Below are 22,205 nucleotides of genomic sequence, written 5' to 3'. Positions count from 1 at the left end.
TTCCTAGAAGAAAACATAGGCGTAAATCTTTGTGACCTTGGATTAGGCAACATTTTTTAGATATGACAGCAAAAGCACAAGCAACAAAAGGAAAAAAAAATTAAGTGGATGATATAAAAATTTAAAACTTTGTGCTTCAAAGGACACCATCAAGAAAGTGAAAAGACAAACTCATACACTGGGAGAAAATATTTGCAAATCATTTTGATAAAGGAACTGTATCCAGAATATATAAAGAAAGCTTACAACTCAACAACAAAGTGATAAATAATCAAACTTAAAAATGGGCCAAGGATTTTAATAGACATTTCTCCAAAGAAGATATATGAACAACCAATAGGCACATGAAAGATGCTCAACATCATTAGTCCTTAGGGAAATGCAAATCAAAACCACAATGAGATACCACTTCACATGCACTAGGATGCCTATAACAAAAACGATAGACAATAAGAAGTGCTGGAGAAAATGTGGAGAAATCAGAACCCTCATTCATTGCTAGCAGGAATGTAAAATGTTGCAGGCACTTTGGAGAAGAGTTTGGTAGTTCCTCAAAAAATTAAACACAGAATTACCATATGACCTACCAAGTCCACTCCTGGGTATATACTCAAGAAGAATGACAACATAAGTCCATGCAAAAACTTGTACACAAATGTTTATATCAGTATTATTCATTTATTTTTTTGTGAGGAAGATCAGCCCTGAGCTAACATCCATGCTAATCCTCCTCTTTTTGCTGAGGAAGACCGGCTCTATATATCAGTATTATCGATAATAGCCAAAAAAGTGGAAACAACTCAAATATCAACTGATCAATATATTTAAAAAATGTGGTATAACCCACAACGGGATATTATTCAGCAATAAAAAGAATGAAGCACTGATACATGTTAAAATATGGATGAACCCTGAACATATTATGCCAAGTTAAAGAAGCCAGTCATAAAGGACCACATATCATATGATACTATTTATACGAAATGTTCACAATAGACAGAAAGTAGTTGCCTAGGGCTAGGGTAGGAGGGCAATGGAGAATGACCACTAATTGTGTGAGGTTTATTTTTGGGATGATTGTAGTGACGGTTGCACAACTCTGTGCATGTACTAAAACCCACTGATTGCACACTTTAAATGGATGAATTTTATGGTGTGTGAATTATATCTCTACAAAGATGCTAAAAAAAAAGAAACAATACTGCAATGAACAGCTTTGCATATGTCTTCTCGTGTACACATACAAAGTCTTACCAGGCCAACTGTCAGAATTATAGAGTCAAACATACATGCAGTTTAAATACTAAAGGTACAGCTAAATTGTCCTCCATAATGGCTTAAATAATATGTAAGTCAACCAACACTATATGAGAATACGTGTTTATTCACAGACTTCTAAACACTTGAAATTATCAATCTTCTTAATATTTGCTCATCTAATAGGTGAAAAAATGTTACATCATATATTTAATTTGCATTTCCCTTGTTCTCAATATGGCTTGGCATCTTATCACATACCGACTAGCCATTTGCATTTCCTCTTCAGTTAACTGCTTTGTTCATAAGTGTTCCCCATTTTCCTACTGGCTTTTTATTTTTATTTAATTGATAAGCAGGAGTTAAAATATATTTTAATGTTTATATATATTTAATATATTTTGGACTTGTGAAATTCTTTCCTTACTAAACTTGTTGCACACATTTTTTTCTGTCATTTATCATTTGTTTATGGTGCCTTTTACTACGTGGTTTTAATTTGACAGTCATAGTTTTAATTTTTGAGATCTTTCTGTTTTCTGATTGTTTCTTCTTATGGAATTTTATATTCGTTTTATGGATAAAAGCGCATCTCACAGCTTTCTAAGAATAGTTCTTACAGACTTAGAACTTCTATTATTTGAGTTATCTTGGTTTTCTCATGGGTCATCTTTTCAGGTTATCTCGGTCTTTCCCATTTGTGTTGCAGACTCTTTCGAGAAGGATGCCACAGAGGGGCTGTCTCTGTGTATATGGGCGGGGTTTGCTGCAGGTCTGGACTGGCTTTCAGCTCGGGGGGCAGGAAGCCATTGTTAGGTGCTGACAACCAAAATACCGGAATGCAGAGAAGTTTGCTATAGGTGCTGTGTTGGGGTGCTGGCCACCAAATATTTCCAGGTTTCTCTGGAATCATGGTAGGAATACATTTCCCTGGCCTCTTTAAATTGTGTGACCATGTGACTGACTTTGACCCTTAAAATGTGAGTGAAAGTGACGTGCGTGTAGGAGCTCTAAGAGCATTAGGGCCTGATTTGCTGTGTTCCCCTTTTCCTGCCAAGATGACTGTGACAGTGTGTGAACAATAAAATCTCTGTCAGCCTACGGCCATGAATGGTCACAATACACAGAGCCTCCTGCCAATCCACACTGAACACGCAGCATGAGCAAGAAACTTTTGTGTTAAGCCACTGAGATTTGGGGGCTTTTGCATCATGTTTTGTTTGTTTGCTTGTTTACTGCAGCAAAACCAAGTCTATTTATTCTGATTCATACATGTATGAACATCCACCTGAGATGTCCTTGTTCTCTTAGACCTTTTAATAAGTTCCTTCTCATTCACTTTAAGGTGATCTTGGGAAGACAAGGAGATAAGCACTTGTGTTCAACCAGCCATCTTGGACAGAAAGTTCAGGAGTGTTCTACAGTCTTGATAGCAAATGCTTTGGCATTGTTACTATAGACAATTTACAAATAAATGTTCTAGCTGATGCTTGGCGAGACTCCACAGAGGTAAACAAAGTCCAGTTTGAGGGCAGCAGTTGCCTACTTCTTGCGCCCTGCTCCATCCTGATTCTCAGGCAGGATGACTTTAACCAATTGGGGTGTGGCCCTCTCTCCAGTATGATCCCTTCCGACCACTTCTGACTTGGGAACAGCCACTCTGACTTGCCTGAGCAAGTCACACAGCCTGCACACAGCCCCTGCACTGTCCGGTCCTTATAGGGTAAGGCAAGATTTTTTGATTAAAAATAGTTTTTGCTCTAGAAATGCTTCCCTATGTAAAAAGTTTGGCCACAAAAAAAGGGATTATAGCACTTTTAGGATTACAGCACTGGATTTTGTACCACAAATTTCTCTTAGAGAAATCCATCCTTTTAGGGAAGTCTGAAGAATTACTGGATTCCAGGCATATAAAATAGTGAAGTGTCAAAAATGGAGACAAAATTGTTCAGGGTCAACGTGATTAAAACCTTTTTTGGAGGCATCTCCATTTAAACCACAAAACAGAACTGGGAATAGGATCTGCTTGGGGAGTTGAATTATTCTCTGAAAGAAGCTGCTGCTACATGGAATCTTCCTGTTTTGTGACTAACGAACCTCGGTGTTAGCATCACCAGGCTGCAGAATCTGAGGCAACAGACACATCCACCAAAGTCCAGATTAGTTAATTTTCCACATTCCACAGCAAGATACATTGCAACCAATGCATAGCCACCATGTCTGTTTTTAAGCTTAACTATGGCACACGCAGCAACAATGAAAGGCACCTGTTTTTTGTCTTTTCTCTTGTAAGTGGGAGCAGAGGCTGATGAGCCGTGAAGAGTTCAGGGAAGACATGCAACTCAGGTGAGGCTCATCCTCAGGTGACCTCTGAGTAATGGGGCAGGAGGGTCATTGTTGTGCAGGCTCTGCTAACCTTTCTTTCTAAGATGAGTTTCTCCACTGACGATATGGAGGGAACCATGAAGGAGAAACCCCCAAAATTAAAGGCAGGTCCTCTGTCCATAGACCAAGAAAACTGCCTCTAACTCACTGTCCTCTTTCCAATAGCCCCTACTCTGACCCAGAGCTCAAAGCCTACTCTGAGGTTGGTTTGAAGAGCAAGCTGCAAGGGAAAGAGTCCCATCACCAGGTCCCAAAGCACCCTGTCATCCTCTAGACCAGTCGACCCCCATGCAGACACAGGGCACCAACCACCACGTTGACTGGGAATGAACTATAACTAGGATTTACTCTAAGAAGTCACAAGATAGAGTCACATTTTAGGTAAGGTAACAAGACCTTACCTTTGGAATAATTTTCCATTCTAGTCTCTGCCAGTAAGCAGGCGAAACCTAGTTAGAGGGATACGATTTGGTTTCATGAGGAAGCCATGGATAAAATTCAACGCCTTTGCTGCTGTTTTAGGAGAATATGCCATTTTTGCCTTAAGCACAAGTAGTTATAAGGAACTTCAAAGTGATGCTGACCTTAAACCTGTCTTCTGAATAGTTAAAATTACCAGGAAATGAGCACATTTCCTTGTGAAGTAATTTTTGTCTGAATTTCCCAAGTACACTTGCTTTCACATGATTTGGGGGTCACATTTTTTTTCCTTGTTTTTCAAGTAGCAATACTTTCTTTTTTTGGAAGAAAACCATTGATCTGGTAAGATACCATGATGGAATATAGGTAAAAACCTGCCTGTGTGGACTGGGACTCTTTCACAAGGTTGTAGCAAACATATTTAAAAAAAAAAAAAAAAAAAAAATCAAAGTATTTTTTTTGTAATTATCTTATAAAATGCTCACAGAGGCTGTTGTCTAAGTTTATAGTTTTCCCTTTTTATAAAAGTTGTTTTTGAGAATATTACTATCTTTATGTTCATCCCTCAAGGTTGTTCTGGGTCTAACTGAACAGCACTCATTGTTTGGGAAGCCGATGAGGCTAGACTATTACTTCTGTTCAGCTCTCAGAATGTGAGGTCAGTGCATGTGGGCCAAACCAAGGCGATGACCTTTATCTCCAGCATGAAGAGCAGGAGGGTGTTACCAAGTGCTTTCTGCCCTTTGGGAAACCCAACCCTGTAATATGGAAACTCTCCTATGGAGGAAAGTACCACCTGAGGCTAAATTCCCTGGCATGTCTTAGCATTTTCTTCCAAAGTGCCAGGTGCGACTGAGGAGAATGAAGACGTACCCTTGGCACACTAAGGCATGCCTCCAATCTCACGACTCTTTATCTTTTATAGCTTTAAAATTGGTTTTATTCTATAGCTTTTTTTTTTGGCAACCAGTCTTAAATGTCAATTATATATAAGCGATAAATGGCTGTAGTGTTTATCCATGGCTTCACGCATGACTCACTCCCATTGACTCTACTCAGAAAACCTTCAGGCATATAAGCGAGGCAAGGACCCCACACCAGGCAGGTCACCGCTAGCACTGTGTGTATCATCCAGACATCTTACATGAGAAGCACTTGGGAACAGCCTTTGCCATCACACACGTGGACACCTTCATACAAAGATTATTCTTCACTGAGAAAAAGAAATACATTGTAATTGGTTTATGTGTACATTTCAGGAACTGATACTGCAGGTCCTAGTCACAGTGGAGAGAAGAATCATTGTGTCATCATCATGTAACGGTCACGTAACAGTAAATGAAATTTCCATACCCCACACCTAGAGACTGGAGCCCAGAACTTGGCATGTGGTAGAGGTTCTAAAGGTAATTATTGAATAAATATGTGACATGCGGCTCTATCCACATTCAAAAGGGATAGATCATGTCACCCTCCGTTTTAAGAATTGTGGGGCCGGCCAAGTGGCACAGTGGTTCAGTTCACGCACTCTGCTTTGGTGGCCTAGGGTTTGTGGGTTCGGATCCTGGGCGTGCACCTATGCACCACTCATCAAGCCATGCGGTAGGGGCATCCCACATAGAATACAGACAAAGATGGGCACAGATGTTAGCTCAGGGCTAATCTTCCTCAGCAAAAAGAGGAAGATTGGCAACGGATGTTAGCTCAGGACCCATCTTCCTCACCAAAACAGACAAACAAACAAAAAAAACCCAATTGATTGAGAAGGTTCTTTCTGAGAACAAAGTGCAGAGGGATTCAGAGCCCATGGGCATTGTGATTGGTTCTTGGTGGGGACTTCAGTCCAGGTGTGTCCTGGATGTCCACTGGCACCAGTCACCTTTCTAGTGTTGAGGAACAGCACGGGATAAAGATGATAATGTTAAAATGACAATTTAATCAATGAAGTGAAAGCATCATACCAAGAACTTTCAAATTACTAAATTCAAAAACTCAACTGGTTCAACTCAACCACAGGCTTGAGCATTTTGAAGCCCATCCATCAGAAAAGTAATATGATAGCCAACTGGAGTCGATTCCTTCTTTAGTTGAGTTGCCGAGGACCTCATTTGTTCAAATTTGGGAGGCAACAGGCCTGGGGTCAGAAACAACCTACACTCAGGATGCCATATCCCCACTTGCTGCATTGGGACATCTCAAGGACACGAGAGCGGGACACCCTTGAGGGCGTGGACACTGTCCCTGTGCGGGCCTGGCCCGGAGTCTCAGCTCAAGCACTTCGGTAAAAGGACCCAGAAGAATACAGGCTAGGGTCAGGACTTTGTATAATTGTGCAAAAGTCCTGCATTTGATTCCTTTTTATCTTCCTGGTATGGTATTTCTCTTTGACATTCAGCCTTAAGGGTGATAAGACATTCCTCCTTTCCCCAGTCTTTCAAGTTGGGCAGAGATGAAAGTTACCTTTCTATCTAAACTGACAGGATTAGTGAATCCATCCAACCTCACTTGGAGTCACCTAGATGTTTCATGACCTGGGGGCATTACACCATTTCTAAGTTGAGTTTTTCCTTTAGCCTGAAATGTCCTTCTCCCACCTCCACTGTCAGTTAATTTCTACTTGTCCTTTAGGGCTGGAGGCCACCCTCCTCTGCCTGTAGGCCTGGGGGAGGTGCCCCACTAGAATTTGGGGCCCCACAGCACCCCCCACTGAGCTGCCTCTGCCTCACACATGGACTCAAGCTGTTTGCCCGGGGATCCCCTCCCTTGACTATGACTGACTTGGTGACAGTTAACTTTTATTTCTGTATACCTTGTGCTTAAAACGTAGTAGTGCTGAATAAATGTTTATTAGGTAAATGGACTCATGGGCGACCATTTGCCAGTGCCTGTATGTGTGCATTCCAGAATGTCAGACCATGATTATAGGTTTGTATTTGAGGAAACTACAGTAGACAATGACTCATTCACGTGCAAGTGAGCACTCCATGCACATCTTCAATAAACAGAATCCACATTGATATGAGCTTAGGTCCACAGACCCCAACCATGAGGATTTGGAAAAAACAGCTTTAGACTTTAAAATGAAGGTGTGGCATTTGGCAACCGCTCAGAAGGACAGAACTTTTACAGGTAGGTGAAGCTCACTTGTGCTTCTCTTTCTCCGAAGGTTTGCTAAGGCTTTTCTGCCCCAGAAGCTGGAAGGAAGCAGACTAAGTCACAAGCCAGGGTGAAGACAGCTACCCCAGAAGGCTTCCAACAGCTGTCTTGTCCTTCCATGGCAGGCTGACCTCCCCAGGAGGAAGGTTGCACATCACAGCCACTTCCCTCCTGCGCATGGACGGGGCGAGGCACAGGGTAGGATGGAGAGAGGGGAGAGCAGAAGAAAAGGACGTTACTGCAATTGGAGGAATGGATCTGCTTGTGCCAAGACCAAAGGCCAACAAATGATTAGACTCTGGGGAACAAAGAGAGAACACTTTTGCTCCAATCTGGGTTCTCTTGGAATTGAGCTGCTGTGTTACATACAGCCAAGGTTTGCAAAGGTGTGCCGTGGAACCTTCCTCAGCGTGCTACAGAATTGCCCAGGGGGCAGGAGTGGGCATGGCTGTGCTCGACCTGCCTTCCACAGAATGGAACAATCGTCATCAGTTCAGTTTATTGGAGCTCAGCGCAACATTCAATTTAAGTAAAGGGTTCTAATGCTTTCTTGTTTTTTTTTTTTAAATCAACAGTAAACACTTGCCAACTGCAGACGTTTTGTTCCTAACTGCCCTCGCTGGCACAGCTGCAGTAGGCAAGGTCCAAGCCCCCCAGCAAACTGGAGCTGGGGTCCAAATAGAGAAAGTGATATCAGAAATGTCAAAACAAATAGAAGAAATTACCAAAGTTCCAGAGCCGTGTTGTCTGAGAGAACTTTCTGCAAAGATGGAAATGTTCTCTCTCTGTGCTGTCCAACACAGGAGCTACTAGCCACATGTGGCAAAGGAGAACTTGAAATGTGGCTAGTGGGATTGAGGGCTGAATTTTTAAGTACATTTAATTTTAATTAATTACAATTAAAATTTGAATAGACAAGTGGCCAGTGGTTACTGTACCTGATGGCAGAGCTTCGGAGGGCATTTTTCCCCCAAACTGACTTGCTCCCACATCATCACCTTCTACAGTTTACCTCAAGAGCCATGCAGCATGCACAGATTCTCACACAAGCTTCCTGTGTCACACACTGGGCATCTGACTTTAAATCCTGAAACCAGACCTTCCTGGGCCTGAAACGTAACTTTTAAATTCAATTTTGCACTTGCATTTGCCTCTGCACTTGCATTTGCTTTCACAAGATCCTGCAAGACATTTGTGCAATAGGTTGCCTTTTTACAAGGTATCCAGAAAGAACGTTTGCTCCAGACCAGGTCTTCTCTTCACATAGCGAAAAGGGAAGCATGCACAGACTCTGCTCTGCCTTGTCCCAGAGGCCTGCTCTGTGGGATGGGGAGGAATAACTGTGACTCTGTTCTCTTATTGGCTGAAACTGAATGGAAAAGTTTCTTTCCAAAACAACTGTGGAAATTAGAACATAAGCTTTTCAGCTCAGTCCACCCAACAATTTATCTTGCTGACATCGCTCTTGGTGACGCTGAGGAGTGGACACTAAGGCTTCCAGAAGAGCTCACCCTTCAGATGACTTGGCTGCCTCATGCTGCCCTCATTTAGTATCAACCTAGATACTTCCCTGGACATCATAAGCTGGCGTCCCTGAGGACAGGAGATCAGAAACCATCTCCCACCTCTGGGCAAAGCGGCCTACAGCTGTGAAGACAGTTCAAGCAGGAAGATTAAGAAGGCCATCAGTTGAACTTTGAGGAACCTCTCTAAGCATGGTGTTGGGGGAGGTGTCCATTTGGGAAACAGGGGACTCAGTTAGTCTGCAGTCACAGTCAGCAGAGGCATCTCAGACTTCCGGGAACACACGGCTTCACACATGTTTTAGGGATGTGGGTAAATGCTACCCTACTTTTACTGACAGAAAACTCAGCAACAGAGAGAACCTCTTCCACCTACAGGTAAAAATGATCTGGCAAACTGTCTTTGCTGCCTTCTCTGTATGCACATCAGAAGATGAGCTGACACGAAGCTGCAAGGGGAGATGGCAGGCAGGTTAGCTACCGCATGATTCATGGACCTTGGGGCTGTGCCACTGAGCACCACAGGCAAACTATTCACTTCTAGGAACCTAAAGACATTCTGGCTAAAATGTGTTTCTTTGCCTTTCAGAAATCATAAAACTGAAGTGCCAGGTCATCTATGTATTACCAATTAGCTCTTAAATATGAAATGCAGGGATGGCATGCAGTCATTGGCCTATGGTCAAAGGAAATAAAATACACAACATACACAGGTTGTCCTGTAGCTGCAGCAACCCCTTGGGCCTCACACTCACCCGTTCCCTGGGCGTGGCCAAGTTCACCCCTCCTTTGGGTCTCGTACTCACCTGTCCCCCGGGAGTGGCTGAAGTCGCCCTTCACCACGCGGCAGGTCTTGCCGTCCCCGCTGCAGACCCCGCACCGGTCTTCTTTGGCCGCAGACCCGATGATGCCATCGCAGCCGATTTTCTAAACAACCAGAGGGGTGGGTTATTCTGTGTTTAAGACTCAGAGTGATTTTTGAAGACGATAACCTGTAGGGCCAACTTTTCCATTAGGCCCAGCAGGCATGGTGCCTGGGGCCCACAATACTTTCAGAGGCCCAAGAAAATATTTTAATTTATTTTAAAATCGGAAGAGAAAAAATAAATAGAATCCAGCTTGTATTATATTTGTCTTTATACCCACACACTAATCAAATGTATTTTTTAGTATTTATTATGGAGGAGTGGACCCACGAAGTGTCCACAGAAGTCACCCTGAGGCCTGAAGCCCAGCCCCTTCTAGAGCTGCCTGAGGCAGAGGCCACGGATGGGGAGTGAAGCTGGCTTCCACACACCTCCCAGGTGGCCACACTTCACATGATTCATGTTCCCCTCGGAGCTGCACGGGTCACCTGTATCTTGGCTAGAATGGCCAACAGTCTTAGAAGATACAGCAGAAACCACACTGACTTCTCTGCTGAGGTTGAGAAGCCCAGAGCTCATCCAGGCATGGCTGGGAATGAGCCCCCCATTTCTCAGTTAGGGAGACCTAGCCCAAGAAGAGGCCCCATCTCTCAAACCTCTTCCACAAAGCATGTCTGAGGGCAGCGGGGGGAAGCACTGCCCCTGGTGGCTCTGGGCAGCACAGCCCAAGTCAGGTCATGAAAACTGAGAAAAGCTTGTGAACTCCTGTTTTTCCTTTAAAAAAAAATGCACAAAATTTTATATTCTACAAAATAACATATCCAAGTTTATTTTATAGTAAACACTGTGTGTTTAACTATTTACTAGAATTGCTGAAATGGCCCTCTAAATTTTTTTACCCCCAAGGTGAATACTTCAAGAACAAAAACTGGGTTTTTTTCACTACCCTATACCCTGCATTAGGTATTGGTACTTTGAGTGTAAAGGATTCTACAGCCAGATAACCCACACCAAGCTGGTTTTGCTCTCTCCTGTGATGCCTGGATGGGTGCTAGCAAGATGATTTCCTCCTTACAGCCCACTCCGACAAGGGCAGGGCGTGGAGCAGAGCTGGCTGCACAGCAGACTTCCCGGAGGCGAATGCTCTCCCCCACTGCTCACCAGCTTAACCTGAATCCTCCGCTTCATGATGGCAGTGGTTCTTCAGTGTGCATGTGCATCCGCCTCACCAGGAGGCCTGTCAAAACACAGAGCACTGGATCTCCTCCCCGGAGTTTCTGATCCAGCAGGTCTGGGTGGGCCTGAGAATTCGCATTTCTAACAAGTGCCCAGGTGACACTGATGCTGTTGGGCAGGACGACACCCAGGACAGGCACTATGGTATGCTATAGAAAAAGTAAATGAGTGTTCTTCATATTCAACAGTCTCAAAGTCTCACCCTTGGATCCTTTTATTTCTTTGGGAAAGAATAAATGGGAAATTACTATTGTGTGTCCAAAAATGATAGTATAACTGAATATATTTCAATGAAGACTTGAAGATATACTAGGGCTGAGCAAAGTTAGTCCAAAAATAACCATTATGAAAACTGAAAAGGGCAGCATCTGGATAAAAGAAGCTCAAAAGTGTTCAAAGTTAGTATAAAAACAGGAAAGGGCAAGACTGGGGGGTTTAGCATCCGGAGGCCACGTGAGGAGTGAATGGAGGTGAGTGGACTTAAAGGAGCTGGGGAGATTCAGCTGACACATGGAGACCCAGATGGTGGCTGGCATCGACTGTAACCCCCTGCCTGGGCAGACCACCTGAGAGTGAGCCGGAGGTAGACTGGCTGCCACAGTGTACCTTGGACTTGGAGCATGTTGAGGAGCTGCCTAGATTCATGATCTGGACTGCTGGCTGACCACTATAAAGTTGCTCGATGTAAAATTATAGGGGCTAAGGCAGGTAAGATCCTAAATTTTGCTCAACCAGCATGCTCAGCACATGTGCTGGGACCCGATCTGTGGGGCCACGTGTGTGCTGCCAATCTTCATGCGCTCCTTTGTGTTCCAGAGCTCCAGTGTCATGGTCTCCAGCCTGTTTCTGGTGCAGTCACAGGGCCAACACCCGTAGAGCTGGCCCCCACACCCTGGCCTCTTTCATATCACCCTGACCTATCCCCACGTGGCTTCCCCATCTCTCAGGTACTCTCAGCTCTAGACTCTTCCTATATTGGCTTCCTATTACTTTTTCACCACACTCTCACTCAGCAATAGACGGTCTCTGCTTGACCACCTGTTCTCTGTCTGGTACCTCAGTTAGGGTCTCCGGATTAAACAGTTTCTAAATGCTCTAAGTTAATATCCCACTTGGTCCAGACAGCTTCCTCCAGCTCCAGTGATGGCGCCTGACAAATCTGAGGCCACACAGTGTCTAGCAGGGCTCGGAGCAGGCCCTCACCTCCTGCCTCCCAGCCCTGGGCTGGCTAACCATCGCCTTTGATTGGACTCAGCCAAGGATTGGGTAACTGGGAGGCCTTCTGGCGAGGGTAAGGCCTCTTCCAAAAGCATGCTCAGTTTGCGAAAAAGTGGAAACATTCAGAATAGAGAAGCTAAAAGAACACCAGAAATGCTACCTTTGAGGAAAGTAGACGTCAGGGGAGAATTCATACTAGAATTTCAGAAGGTCACCTGTTGTCTGGCTAGGAGATCAAGGCTAGGAGGTCGAGTTTGTGTTTGAAATCTGCCAGACCAGGAATTCACCTGGAAGCAGTAAGGACAGGTGTGGAAGGTGCTTCAGGAAGGGGCAGGCCAAGGGACTCACTGGGAGGGAGGGCCCTCAGGAAGGAAAGCACACACATTCCTAGGTGAGCAAACTGCTTTCCCTCCACAGAGTCTCTCGAAAGAAGGATCTTGATGGGAAAGAGAAAAGTGAGAACCAGGAAAGGCAATGGCTTAAGTGAGCCCCTGCATAACCAGACCAGCGCCAGGTGTGCTTGGGGTTGGTGGGTCCCCAGCAGCAGATTCTGTTGCCTTGGACAGAGGCAGGTCAGGAGGCAACTTTCACCCTTCACTGTGATTCTTGCCATTGCTCCTACAACACAACATAAAGAATATGTACACGTTTTCTCAGCAGCAAGGCCCCAACCAGCACTGGTTTAGCCCTCACAGATCCCAAGTTTAAGTAGATGCAACGTTTGGAGTTGATTTCCCTTTTTTCAGGGACAAAGTCCAAGTCAGTTGGGAGTCCACTGAGGCCCTGATGTCCATGGGACTGTAGAGCGTGCTGCTTGATGACACTTGAGCACGCTTGGCCTGCAAGGATTTAGCCTTGCCTCCTTTCCGAGAAAATCCTGGTTATTTACAGGCAAGTCCACGGCGGCCCATCCTTGCATCATCTGTTTCTCTCAGGAGGCTCAGTATAGTGTCTGAAGAGCATGGCTTAGATCTGGATTTGAGGTGCTGGGTGAACCTTTCCAAAATGTGAGCCATCTGCTTATTTTTTGGCTGGGGTGACTAGTCTCGAGGGCTGAAATCAGTCTACCAAGATGGTACGCTCTTTCAGACAATTCTTGCTCTGCGAGCTCTGCATTCCCAAAAGGGAACAACTCCCTGGTGGTGGCCAATCTCCAGGGAAGACAAGAGATCTCCTGGGCTCAGGGGCACAAGATCACCTGTGGCAGCAGTTCTCAAACTCCAGTGCACCAGAATCACCTGGAAGACTGGGGTGGGGCCCAAGAATTTGCATTTCCAATGAGTTCCCAGGTGACGCTGTGGGCCCAGGGCATGCTGGGAGATCACTGGGCTAGGTTCGGAGCTCAGAGACCTTCATGGAGATGGCCACTGGTGTCATATCCCGAGCCCTCTGTGTGCCGAGGGGGACGATGCCTGCCCAAGGTCCCCCCTGCAAAGGCCCCATGCATGGACCTCCCACTGGGGAGGTGATTCCTGTTGCCTCCATTGTCTGTTACCCCTGAGCAGAAGCAGTTCTGGGCTGAGATATCCTGGGGGGATATGGGGGTGCCCAGCAGAGCTCTAAAGGCAACAGTGGCTGGCTCCCCTATACTCTCAGGAAGCAGATCCCCTACAATGGTGCTCAGGTCGAGTAAATGATCTATAGGAAGCGGCATCATGACAAAATGTCTAGTTACAAGACCCAAAATGCCTTAAACTGAGAGCCTCACAGACCACACTTTTACAGCTCTCTACCCAGGAAACATGGCCCCAGATCTGGATCCTTCAACAGCCTTCCTGGCAGGATTCACATGATCTTATGTGTTCAATTCTCAAAGGCTGGATGCAAGGGGAAACTGCTTTGCCATTCTCTCCTCTTTCCCTCCCAGCATTTTGTTTTAATTGTAAAAACTAGTTTCTTTTGATAAAATTTCACCTCTAAGAACAAAAAAGACTTTAAATTGTAGCTAAGTGGCTGCGGGATTAGGGCTAAGTTACCCCAGCAGGTGGGCAGTCAGCTTCTCTTCCACAAATTTTATGCTCAAGGTTGTGGTCACGACGCATGTCCTGAGGATGATTACAGATTTACATATGAGCCTCAGTTTCTCCATTCTAAAAATGAGAATATTAACCTCAAGGCCACAGGGTTGTTGTAAAAATTACCTCTCCTCTGGTTCAGGAAACCCAGGCTCACTGCTTGGGCCCTGGTGAGGGGTGGGTGCTGTCAAGATGGATGGAGACTGCAAACAGAGCAAGCCATCTTCCTTCTAAGGGGTTGGGGGACAACCATCACCTTGTTTGAACAGATAGGTAATTATCCTCTACCCCTTTTTCTTTCACAGAATCCCTGCTCCCTCCAAAAAAGGAGGAGAGGGGAGAAAGTAGACAGGACCACATCCTTCCCTCTATTCCTCTTGGTGGGAGATGCACAGAGAGCCAGTGTTCAGAGGCTCATGCACAGGTGGGCTGTCCCATAATATCATCAAGAAGCCCCCACATGCAGCAGGTCACTGTCTGTTCCAGTGGGCTTCTCAGGTCAGGTGCAGACAGATATGCATGCAGGATCACCCTTTAAGTTAATTCTTCAAGACATCCAGGGGCTGGGACAGGTTTGTGTGCTCTGCCTATTCTGTTTGGTATTATTTTAGGCACCAAGTGCATCAAGTAATACTAAGTGGCTGTATACAGAATTCTATAACTAGCCCAATTTTCTGCCAGGGTCAGTTTTTCTGTTTGTTTTTCTGGGTCTTTCAGATGAATGGTCAGCCATGTTGTATGAGCCTTTGACTTTTTTCATTATTTTCAGCCAACTCCTCACTCCCACCCTCCATCCCTAAGTCCTAGACTCCTTCAAGCATTCTGCTTTCGGTTGCAACTCTCCATTTGTTCCAGTTCTGGCTTCTGCTGCTTTGTTCCTTCAATGACACTTCCATCCTCCAGAAAGAGGTAGCGTCTTTCTTCTGTCAATGGGTGGCCTCTGCTTCTCTTCACTGTGCTGGTTTGTGCTATACTGCCTTTACCATCGCTTTAGTGGAGTCCTGCGATGGAAGAGGAGCGAAATGTGGTTCAGTCTGCTGGCTTAATCTGGAAGTTGCTACAGGAGGTTAATCAGATAAAAGGGGTGCATGGAATGACTTCTGAGTTTTAGGCACTGCTATCAATAAGGGTTTGGCACCAACAGTCACACACTTCAGAGATGTCAGCTACACGGTCAGGATGTGGGGAAGAGCAGCAACCAGGAGGGTGCTGTTGATATACAGCCCCAAGCAGAAACGCCTGGTGCATCTTCCTGAAAGCTTGTTACCCCTTCTTTACACAGGGGGACTCTGAGGCCAGAGTCTCTTATAATTCCCTTAATTCCACCAGCAATTCTACTTGCCTAACAGATCTTTGTACACAAAATGGGAGGCCAGTAAATTCTGGACAATGAAAGCGGTCTGTTGAAATGGGCTCCAGATTCCAGAATCACTGAAGTCCTAGGAGCAGGTGACGCATCCACCCATGCATCCGCTCATTGTTTTTTGTTTTCAATATGCAATCAAAGGCTCTCCTCTGGGCCAGCTCCCGGGGGACACAGAGAATCAGACACACTCTCTCCTCTGAAGAAGCTTACAGGCCCTGACAGTGTTTCATTCTGATGTTCATCAAGCCTGAGATATGTACACAAGTTAGGGTCCCAAGACACGGTGACCCCAATTGGAGTACGTTGGCTACAAGTGTACATAAGCTGATAAAGCCTTAAAGAAAAGCCAAGCCTATCTGGTCTCAGGTGTGTTCAGATCTGTCCATCAGTTTGACTCACCCACTGAAGGTCAGTAGCTCCAAGGCAAGTTGCACATTAGAGGCGTATTAACTTGATTCCTTTGCTTCTGGAGGCCAACAGTAGGAATCATTAATGATGGGACTCCTGATATATAGGGACTTGCTGAAAAATAGACAATGTTTGTGTTTCTTCCCCCAACTTGCTCCCACTTTTATAAGCATTAAGGTTCATTTCAGCATGTTGAGTAATTTGTGACTCACTGAAATGAAAATTAACTCGGTCCCCATAAAAACAGAATAAAATGGTATTTCCATGTTGCATGTTATGGTTTGAATCAGCCTGCTATTTGGAGCTTAGTGGAATCTACTCAAAATGCCATTTTGGAGCCTTTCATCCCCTCCATTCCCTACCCACTAGTCACTATGTTTCTTAAAATTTCCCAGAACTCTTTCTGCTACCCCAAAATAGCAAAATTTATAGCTGAAGGGAACAGAGGGAAAAGCTAGTAAGTGAACCATGACAATATGTCTATAAGTGCTGTCTTACATAAAATGTGGATGATTTCTACCTTTTATCGATTATAATGAGATAATTATATCAATGAATAAGTACAGATCCTCTGCTTACTAAACCTTTGAGATTTTTTTTTATTACTATTACTATTCTTCTTTTTCACCAATTTTCCTTGCCTTACTCATTCACAAGTACCACAGGAATCCAGAACATTTCATTTTGGCAATTCCTGTACTAGGCATAAATACTGTATTTGTATTTGACTTCTTATAACCTTATTTAAGTATGCCCAATTTTTATTATAAAACTTCATTAACTATGACTTTACTAATTTGGTTTTGTGAGAATTGGCTTAAAAACAAGCTAACGTTAACCTCTATAGTTTCTCTCTGAAGAAAGAGTACTGTTAGAAAAATTGCAGATGGTATTTTTAACTTCTTTCAGAAAGTGAGTTGTTTCTCAGGGTTTTCATCCTGTGAGGTGCTTATAGGTAGGTGCTGCCACCACCTACCAGGATGGTGGGCCTTCTGCTAGGACTGGTGGGCTGCCTGGAGGCAGCGGCGTCACTGGGGTGCATCCATTCACAGGATATGGTGCATCCACAAACTGGCAGGTTGGGGATTCCTCATTGGCAGGGTGAGGCTCCTGAGGAGAAGGAGCCCACCCACTCACCATGGAGCGTTGTGAAAAGTGCCGTTGTCTGCACCTCTGTGCTCTAGTGCTCCTGCCTCGAGGGGTTGTGCTTGGTTAGTGTCAGGCTCAGTGCAGAGGCCAGTAGATGCAATGATGATGACGGTGGTAGAGGCATTTGAGATAGACCCACAGAATTGGAAGGTTCTGTGGTGACGGATAGCATCTGGGAATGGGAAGGCACGTGCCCCATGTCATTCCTATCACACCCAAGTGCAGGTCAGGCTCCAGTTCAATGGTGCCCCGATGCCCACAGACTTAAGACTATTAAAACACCTTGAGTGGCATCTCGCCCTTGTTGTACTAATTAAAGGACTGAAAGTTTTGCTGTCATGGTACAGGGAAGATTCCCTAATTGAAAGGCTGCAATTAGAACCAAGGTCATGGAAGGGGCCCATGGCCCTGATCACTTAGAGCTGAAATCAGGTCTGGCCCCTTAACGTGGAGCCCAATGGCCAGAACATTTCAGGATTCTTAGAAATGCCTCCACATTGGCAAGAACACTGCAGAAAATGTTGGCAAGAGGCTGGAGGTGGCCCAGCTGGTGCTGCTCTAAAGGGTACAAGTCCTTTTATGTGGGAAATTGTTACTAAAGGAATGTACCTCACTAGGCTGCAGGATGGCCCGTGCAAGTATATAATTTAGGAAGAAAACAAATCTCGCACTTGGCTTGCTAGCAGGTTTACAGAGAACCGTCAGCAATTCCTCATTTCAGTAATAATGATAAGACCTTTGTTCACACTGTGGCTCTGCACATTCTTTGCTACAAGCGGCAGCCCTGAGGGCCCAGTTCTGCCAGCCATTACTGCCCCCTTCCTGGGAGGATGCCTTCCTTGCCAAGACTCTCGGGCACCAAGCGTCTATCACCCACACATATCCATATGTGATAACAAAGCCAGGCAGGGCCAGAGGAGTCTGGATATTGTCAAGCTTTTCCCTGAAAGATCCCAATTTGGGACTAGCCTGGACTTCACAGGGAAAAAAATCCACTAGGGTTGAAATGGGTGGCCACAGGGATTATCTCAGAAGTTGTCTTTGTGTCTGTGTCTTCCTGCCTTTCTCCTTTTTAGTCCATCTTTCCTTCACTCGCCAAAACCTTGCCACCTATGCCCTCAGCCAGGCATTGGGAAGCGGAGAGAACAAAGATCCGCCGCCCTTCTGGGGTGAGCGGGCCCCAGGTTTGGAGGCAGGTTTCTGGTCCAACTGAGGAAGGGACGATAGTTTCTCTCCCCGTGACCCCTGGAATTTACAATTTTTCAAATGTTTTTTCTTTTTTTGTGAGGAAGATCAGCCCTGAGCTAACATCCATGCCAATCCTCCTCTTTTTGCTAAGGAAGACTGGCCCCAGGTAACATCTGTGCCTATCTTCCTCCACTTTATATGGGACACCGCCACAGCATGGCCTGACAAGTGGTGCCTCGGTGCGCGCCCGGGATCCGAACCTGGGCCGTCAATAGCAGAGCGCGCGCACTTAACCACTACGCCACAGGGCAGGCTCCCTTTATTTTTTGTGAGGAAGATCGGTCCTGAGCTAACATCTGCCAATCCTCCTCTTTTTTTGCTGAGGAAGACTGGCCCTGGGCTAACACCCATGCCCATCTTCCTCCACTTTATATGGGACGCTGCCACAGCAAGGCTTGACAAGCAGTGCATCAGTGCGTGCCTGGAATCCAAACCGGCAAACTCTGGGCCACCGTAGCGGAGCGCACGCACCTAACCAGCTTGCGCCACCGGGCCAGCCCCAGATCTTTTTAATATTTCCTGAAACTGTGCATTAGAGATGGGTGTCAACTTCAAAAGTTGCAGGGACCCTGAAGCATCAAGAGCCACACAACTCCTGGAAAGCGGTTTCTCTTTTCCTAGTAAATAAGAGGGCCCCTCAGTAGACCCTGGTGAATGGACTCTGTTCACTCCTACAGAGGTGCTAGTCAACGGAGGCCAAACAAGGAAAAGCAAAAGTCAGAGGAAAGACCTGGTTTTCCTTTCTATGTCAAATGCATGGCAATCCTGATACCCATCTACCTGCTCAGGGTGCTGGGAGCTGCCGCCACCTCTAGCTCTTGGTGGGCAAACCTGCTGGGAACACAGCTGAGGGAGCTTGGCCGCAACAATGACGAGAGCATGCGTCTGTGGCTGATGGGGAGGGCTCCCTGGGGCTCTCTCAGGACAGGCTCAGACAGAACAGGGTCATCAGGAAATATGGCACATGTGGCATAATTGAGGGTGGCGTCACCTGAGCCATGCCCCTCTAGGCACTGGAAATACGCAGCCTCTTAACCCCTAACCCAATCCCGGCTGCTGCACCACATCGGGAGGATGCCCATTCTGATGGCAAACTGGGGCAGAGTCATCTCTGTTATGCCAGGCTGGGAAGTGCTCCCTTGAGAGGGCCCAGCTACAGGAGGGCTCCCAGCTCAGGCATATATAATGCGGGTGGAAGGTGAGCTTCCATCCTCCCTCCCTCCTTTTTCTTTTTGTCTTCTTCAATGACATTTATCATCATTCCAATGAATCAGACATTCAACATCAGGATGCATTTGGGGATTATATTCCAGTGGGTGGAGTGGTCCCCAAAAGCCAGGCATATCTACCTCTCCGCGTACTACCAATGAAGGAATCTCTGCTTAGTTCTGCTATATCTTTTGCAGCTAAACAGAGCACAGCTTGCCCAAAAACCATATGTTCATATACATCTTCCAGTCTCACCTTAGCATTCCACCTGCTCTTCCCTTGGTCATGACGTCTCAAGTTACTTTAAGACTTTTGAGATTATTATGTTGCCACTCTTCTTTCAGCCACCTCAACTCCCAGCTGACCTGCAGGTGGGCTTCACGCTCAGTCACTGCTGAGGGAGGGAGGGGTGCCTGGCTGCAGGAGGCAGCACCACCCACGGTGCCTTCTTGAGAAAATCCACTCCCCCAGGCCACTGCCCCACCCCAAACCCCTCTGGGGAGAGGGAGCCTCCCCTCCAAAGCCCCGCCAAAGACACAAGGAAAACACGTCACCTGGCACCTGCCATGCACGCAGAGATCAGTCTCGTAGGGCCCGCAGGGCGTGCCATCCAGGACCCTGTCGGCCACCAGCAGTGGGGACTCCTTCCCAAGGGGCGAGCAGTAGAGCTCACATGGCTTATCTGAGGAGGGAAAGAGGGGTGGATGTTGACATGGAAAGGGGTGTGTGGGCCATGGAGGGCACAGGTACACGCGGGTGATGGGCCAGCCCAAGGGACCAGGGTTGGAATGGCGTAAAGGTCACAGGAACCTGGCACACGTTCCTCAGAGACGCTTACCCACCTCTTGGAACACTCGACACAGCAAATAGAGAAAGACCCTCAGACTCAGGCGAATGACACACAGTGAGAGCTCTATGAGAGCTCTTTCTTCACCTTGTTCTTTTTATCCTTTGCAAAGACACGGTATTTCCTTTTTCTTAAGGCATTAAAAATACCAGGCTGAACAAACATTTTGCTGTGTGCTACGCTCTAAGTAAGCTGAATATGTATCAAGGGTGAGCCTGGGGCCTGCTCCTGTCGTGGGGGTGGGAGAGCAGAGAAAGTGAACAAGAATGCCTATGGGGAAGGGAGCGGATCCCATGGGTGTCTCCAAACCAGAGGCTTTTACTAAAAGCTTTAGTGCTCCCCCAGCTGCTGGATAAAAACTGCAGGGCTGACATATGTGGCAAGAAGGCCCTGGAAGAAATTGAGCAGGAGTAAGGTACAGAACACAGGGGCCTCTAGGACAATCTATAAGAGCCATGTCACCAGGCAGGATAGAAATTCTGGTTTCTGCTGCTCTTGGAACCAAGTGAGCTCCCAGAACATGCCAACTCTCATGCCTTTGCCTAGGCGGTTCCTTCTGCCTGGAAATCCCTTCCTGCACTTAGCTTTCTGGAAGATTCCTATTACCCTAGAAGCTTTCAATCCAGAACTCTGTCTATTCATGCCATCTCTGACTTGGAATCTCTATCTGCACTTTGCACACACCTCTATTAAAGCTATTATCTTATTGTCTTATAATTGTTTGAGCAACTCCCATATACAAGAGGATTTCCTATAAGATGGGTCCCATTGCTAAAGGAGTTTAAAAAGGATGGATTCTAATTACTTTTAGGTTGAAGAACTGATGGGACTGGGAGCCTCTGGAGGACAACAGACTGAGCTTTCATCTCTTGTCCCCAGGCCAGGCCTGGCTCACAGAAGGTCTTGGTAAATATTTTCATCTTTCCATATAAACTTTAGAATCAGTTTGTCAATATCCCCAAAATAACTTGCTGAGATTTTGATTGGACTGCACCGAATCTACAGATCAAGTTGGGAAGAAGTGATATCTTGACAATATTGATTCTTCCTATCCATGAACATGGAACAGCTTCCTATTAATTCTTTTATTTCATTCATCAGAGTTTAACAGTTTTCCTCACATAGATCTTGTACACATTTTGTTAGGTTTATACGTATTTCATTTCTTGAGGTGCTAATGTAAACGGTATTATGTTTTTAATTTCAAACTCCACTTGCTCCTTGCTGGCATAAAGGAAAGTGACTGACTTTTGTAAATTTACATTATATCCTGCAACCTTGCTATAATCACTTACTAGTTCCAGGAGCGTTTTTTTGTCGATTCTTTCAGATTTTCTACATAGATGATCATGTCATCTGCCAACGAAGATAGTTTTACTGCTTCCTTCTCAATCTGTATACCTTCCATTTCCTTTTCTTGTCTTGTTGCATTAGCTAGGACCTCCAGTGTGATATTGAAAAGGAGTGATGAAAGGGGACTTACTTGCCTTATTCTTGATCTTAATGGGAAAGCTTCAAGCTTCTTTTAGAATAAATGAATGGATTTTGTTTTTCTGTGTGTAACTGAAAAAGAAGAATGCACTCTTTTCTCTCTTTCAGTCATCTAGTTCTAGCGATGTTTATGTGATTATTTTGCAAAGGAACCTCCAGAGAGAGAAACACCAACACCTTTGTGCTGCCTCTGCCAGGCCCTTTGTCTTCACCACACGCCTTCCCCAGTGGGTCCTTCTGGTGGTTTCAGGTGAGCAATAGCAGGGGTAGAGAAAGGCTTCTGGAGCTGACTTGGCCTCAGAAGACCGTGGAATCCCAGCTAGAGAGTTCTTGTCAAAGCAGATGCGCTATCTCACCCAGGCTCTGGGGTTTTCATGATTGGACGACATTCACTAAACCGTCACTGTGTTC

General features: G+C 45.6%; 1 protein-coding gene across 1 annotated transcript in view; it reads right to left on the bottom strand.

Annotated features, from left to right (window-relative positions):
- Positions 1–22,205, bottom strand: part of ADAMTS17 (ADAM metallopeptidase with thrombospondin type 1 motif 17) — a 366,608-nt gene that overhangs the window by 98,018 nt on the left and 246,385 nt on the right. Inside the window, 3 exon segments of the mRNA XM_087428860.1 lie at positions 5,207–5,275; positions 9,548–9,668; positions 20,011–20,138. Coding sequence (XP_087284986.1) covers positions 5,207–5,275; positions 9,548–9,668; positions 20,011–20,138 — 318 coding nt within the window.

The sequence above is a fragment of the Ceratotherium simum genome, chromosome 3, assembly GCF_057802395.1.
Source record: "Ceratotherium simum simum isolate JZ-2026a chromosome 3, ASM5780239v1, whole genome shotgun sequence".
NCBI classification, from domain to species: Eukaryota; Metazoa; Chordata; class Mammalia; order Perissodactyla; family Rhinocerotidae; genus Ceratotherium; species Ceratotherium simum.
Note: the sequence above shows the minus strand (reverse complement) of the source record. Positions and strands in the feature narration are given on the sequence as shown.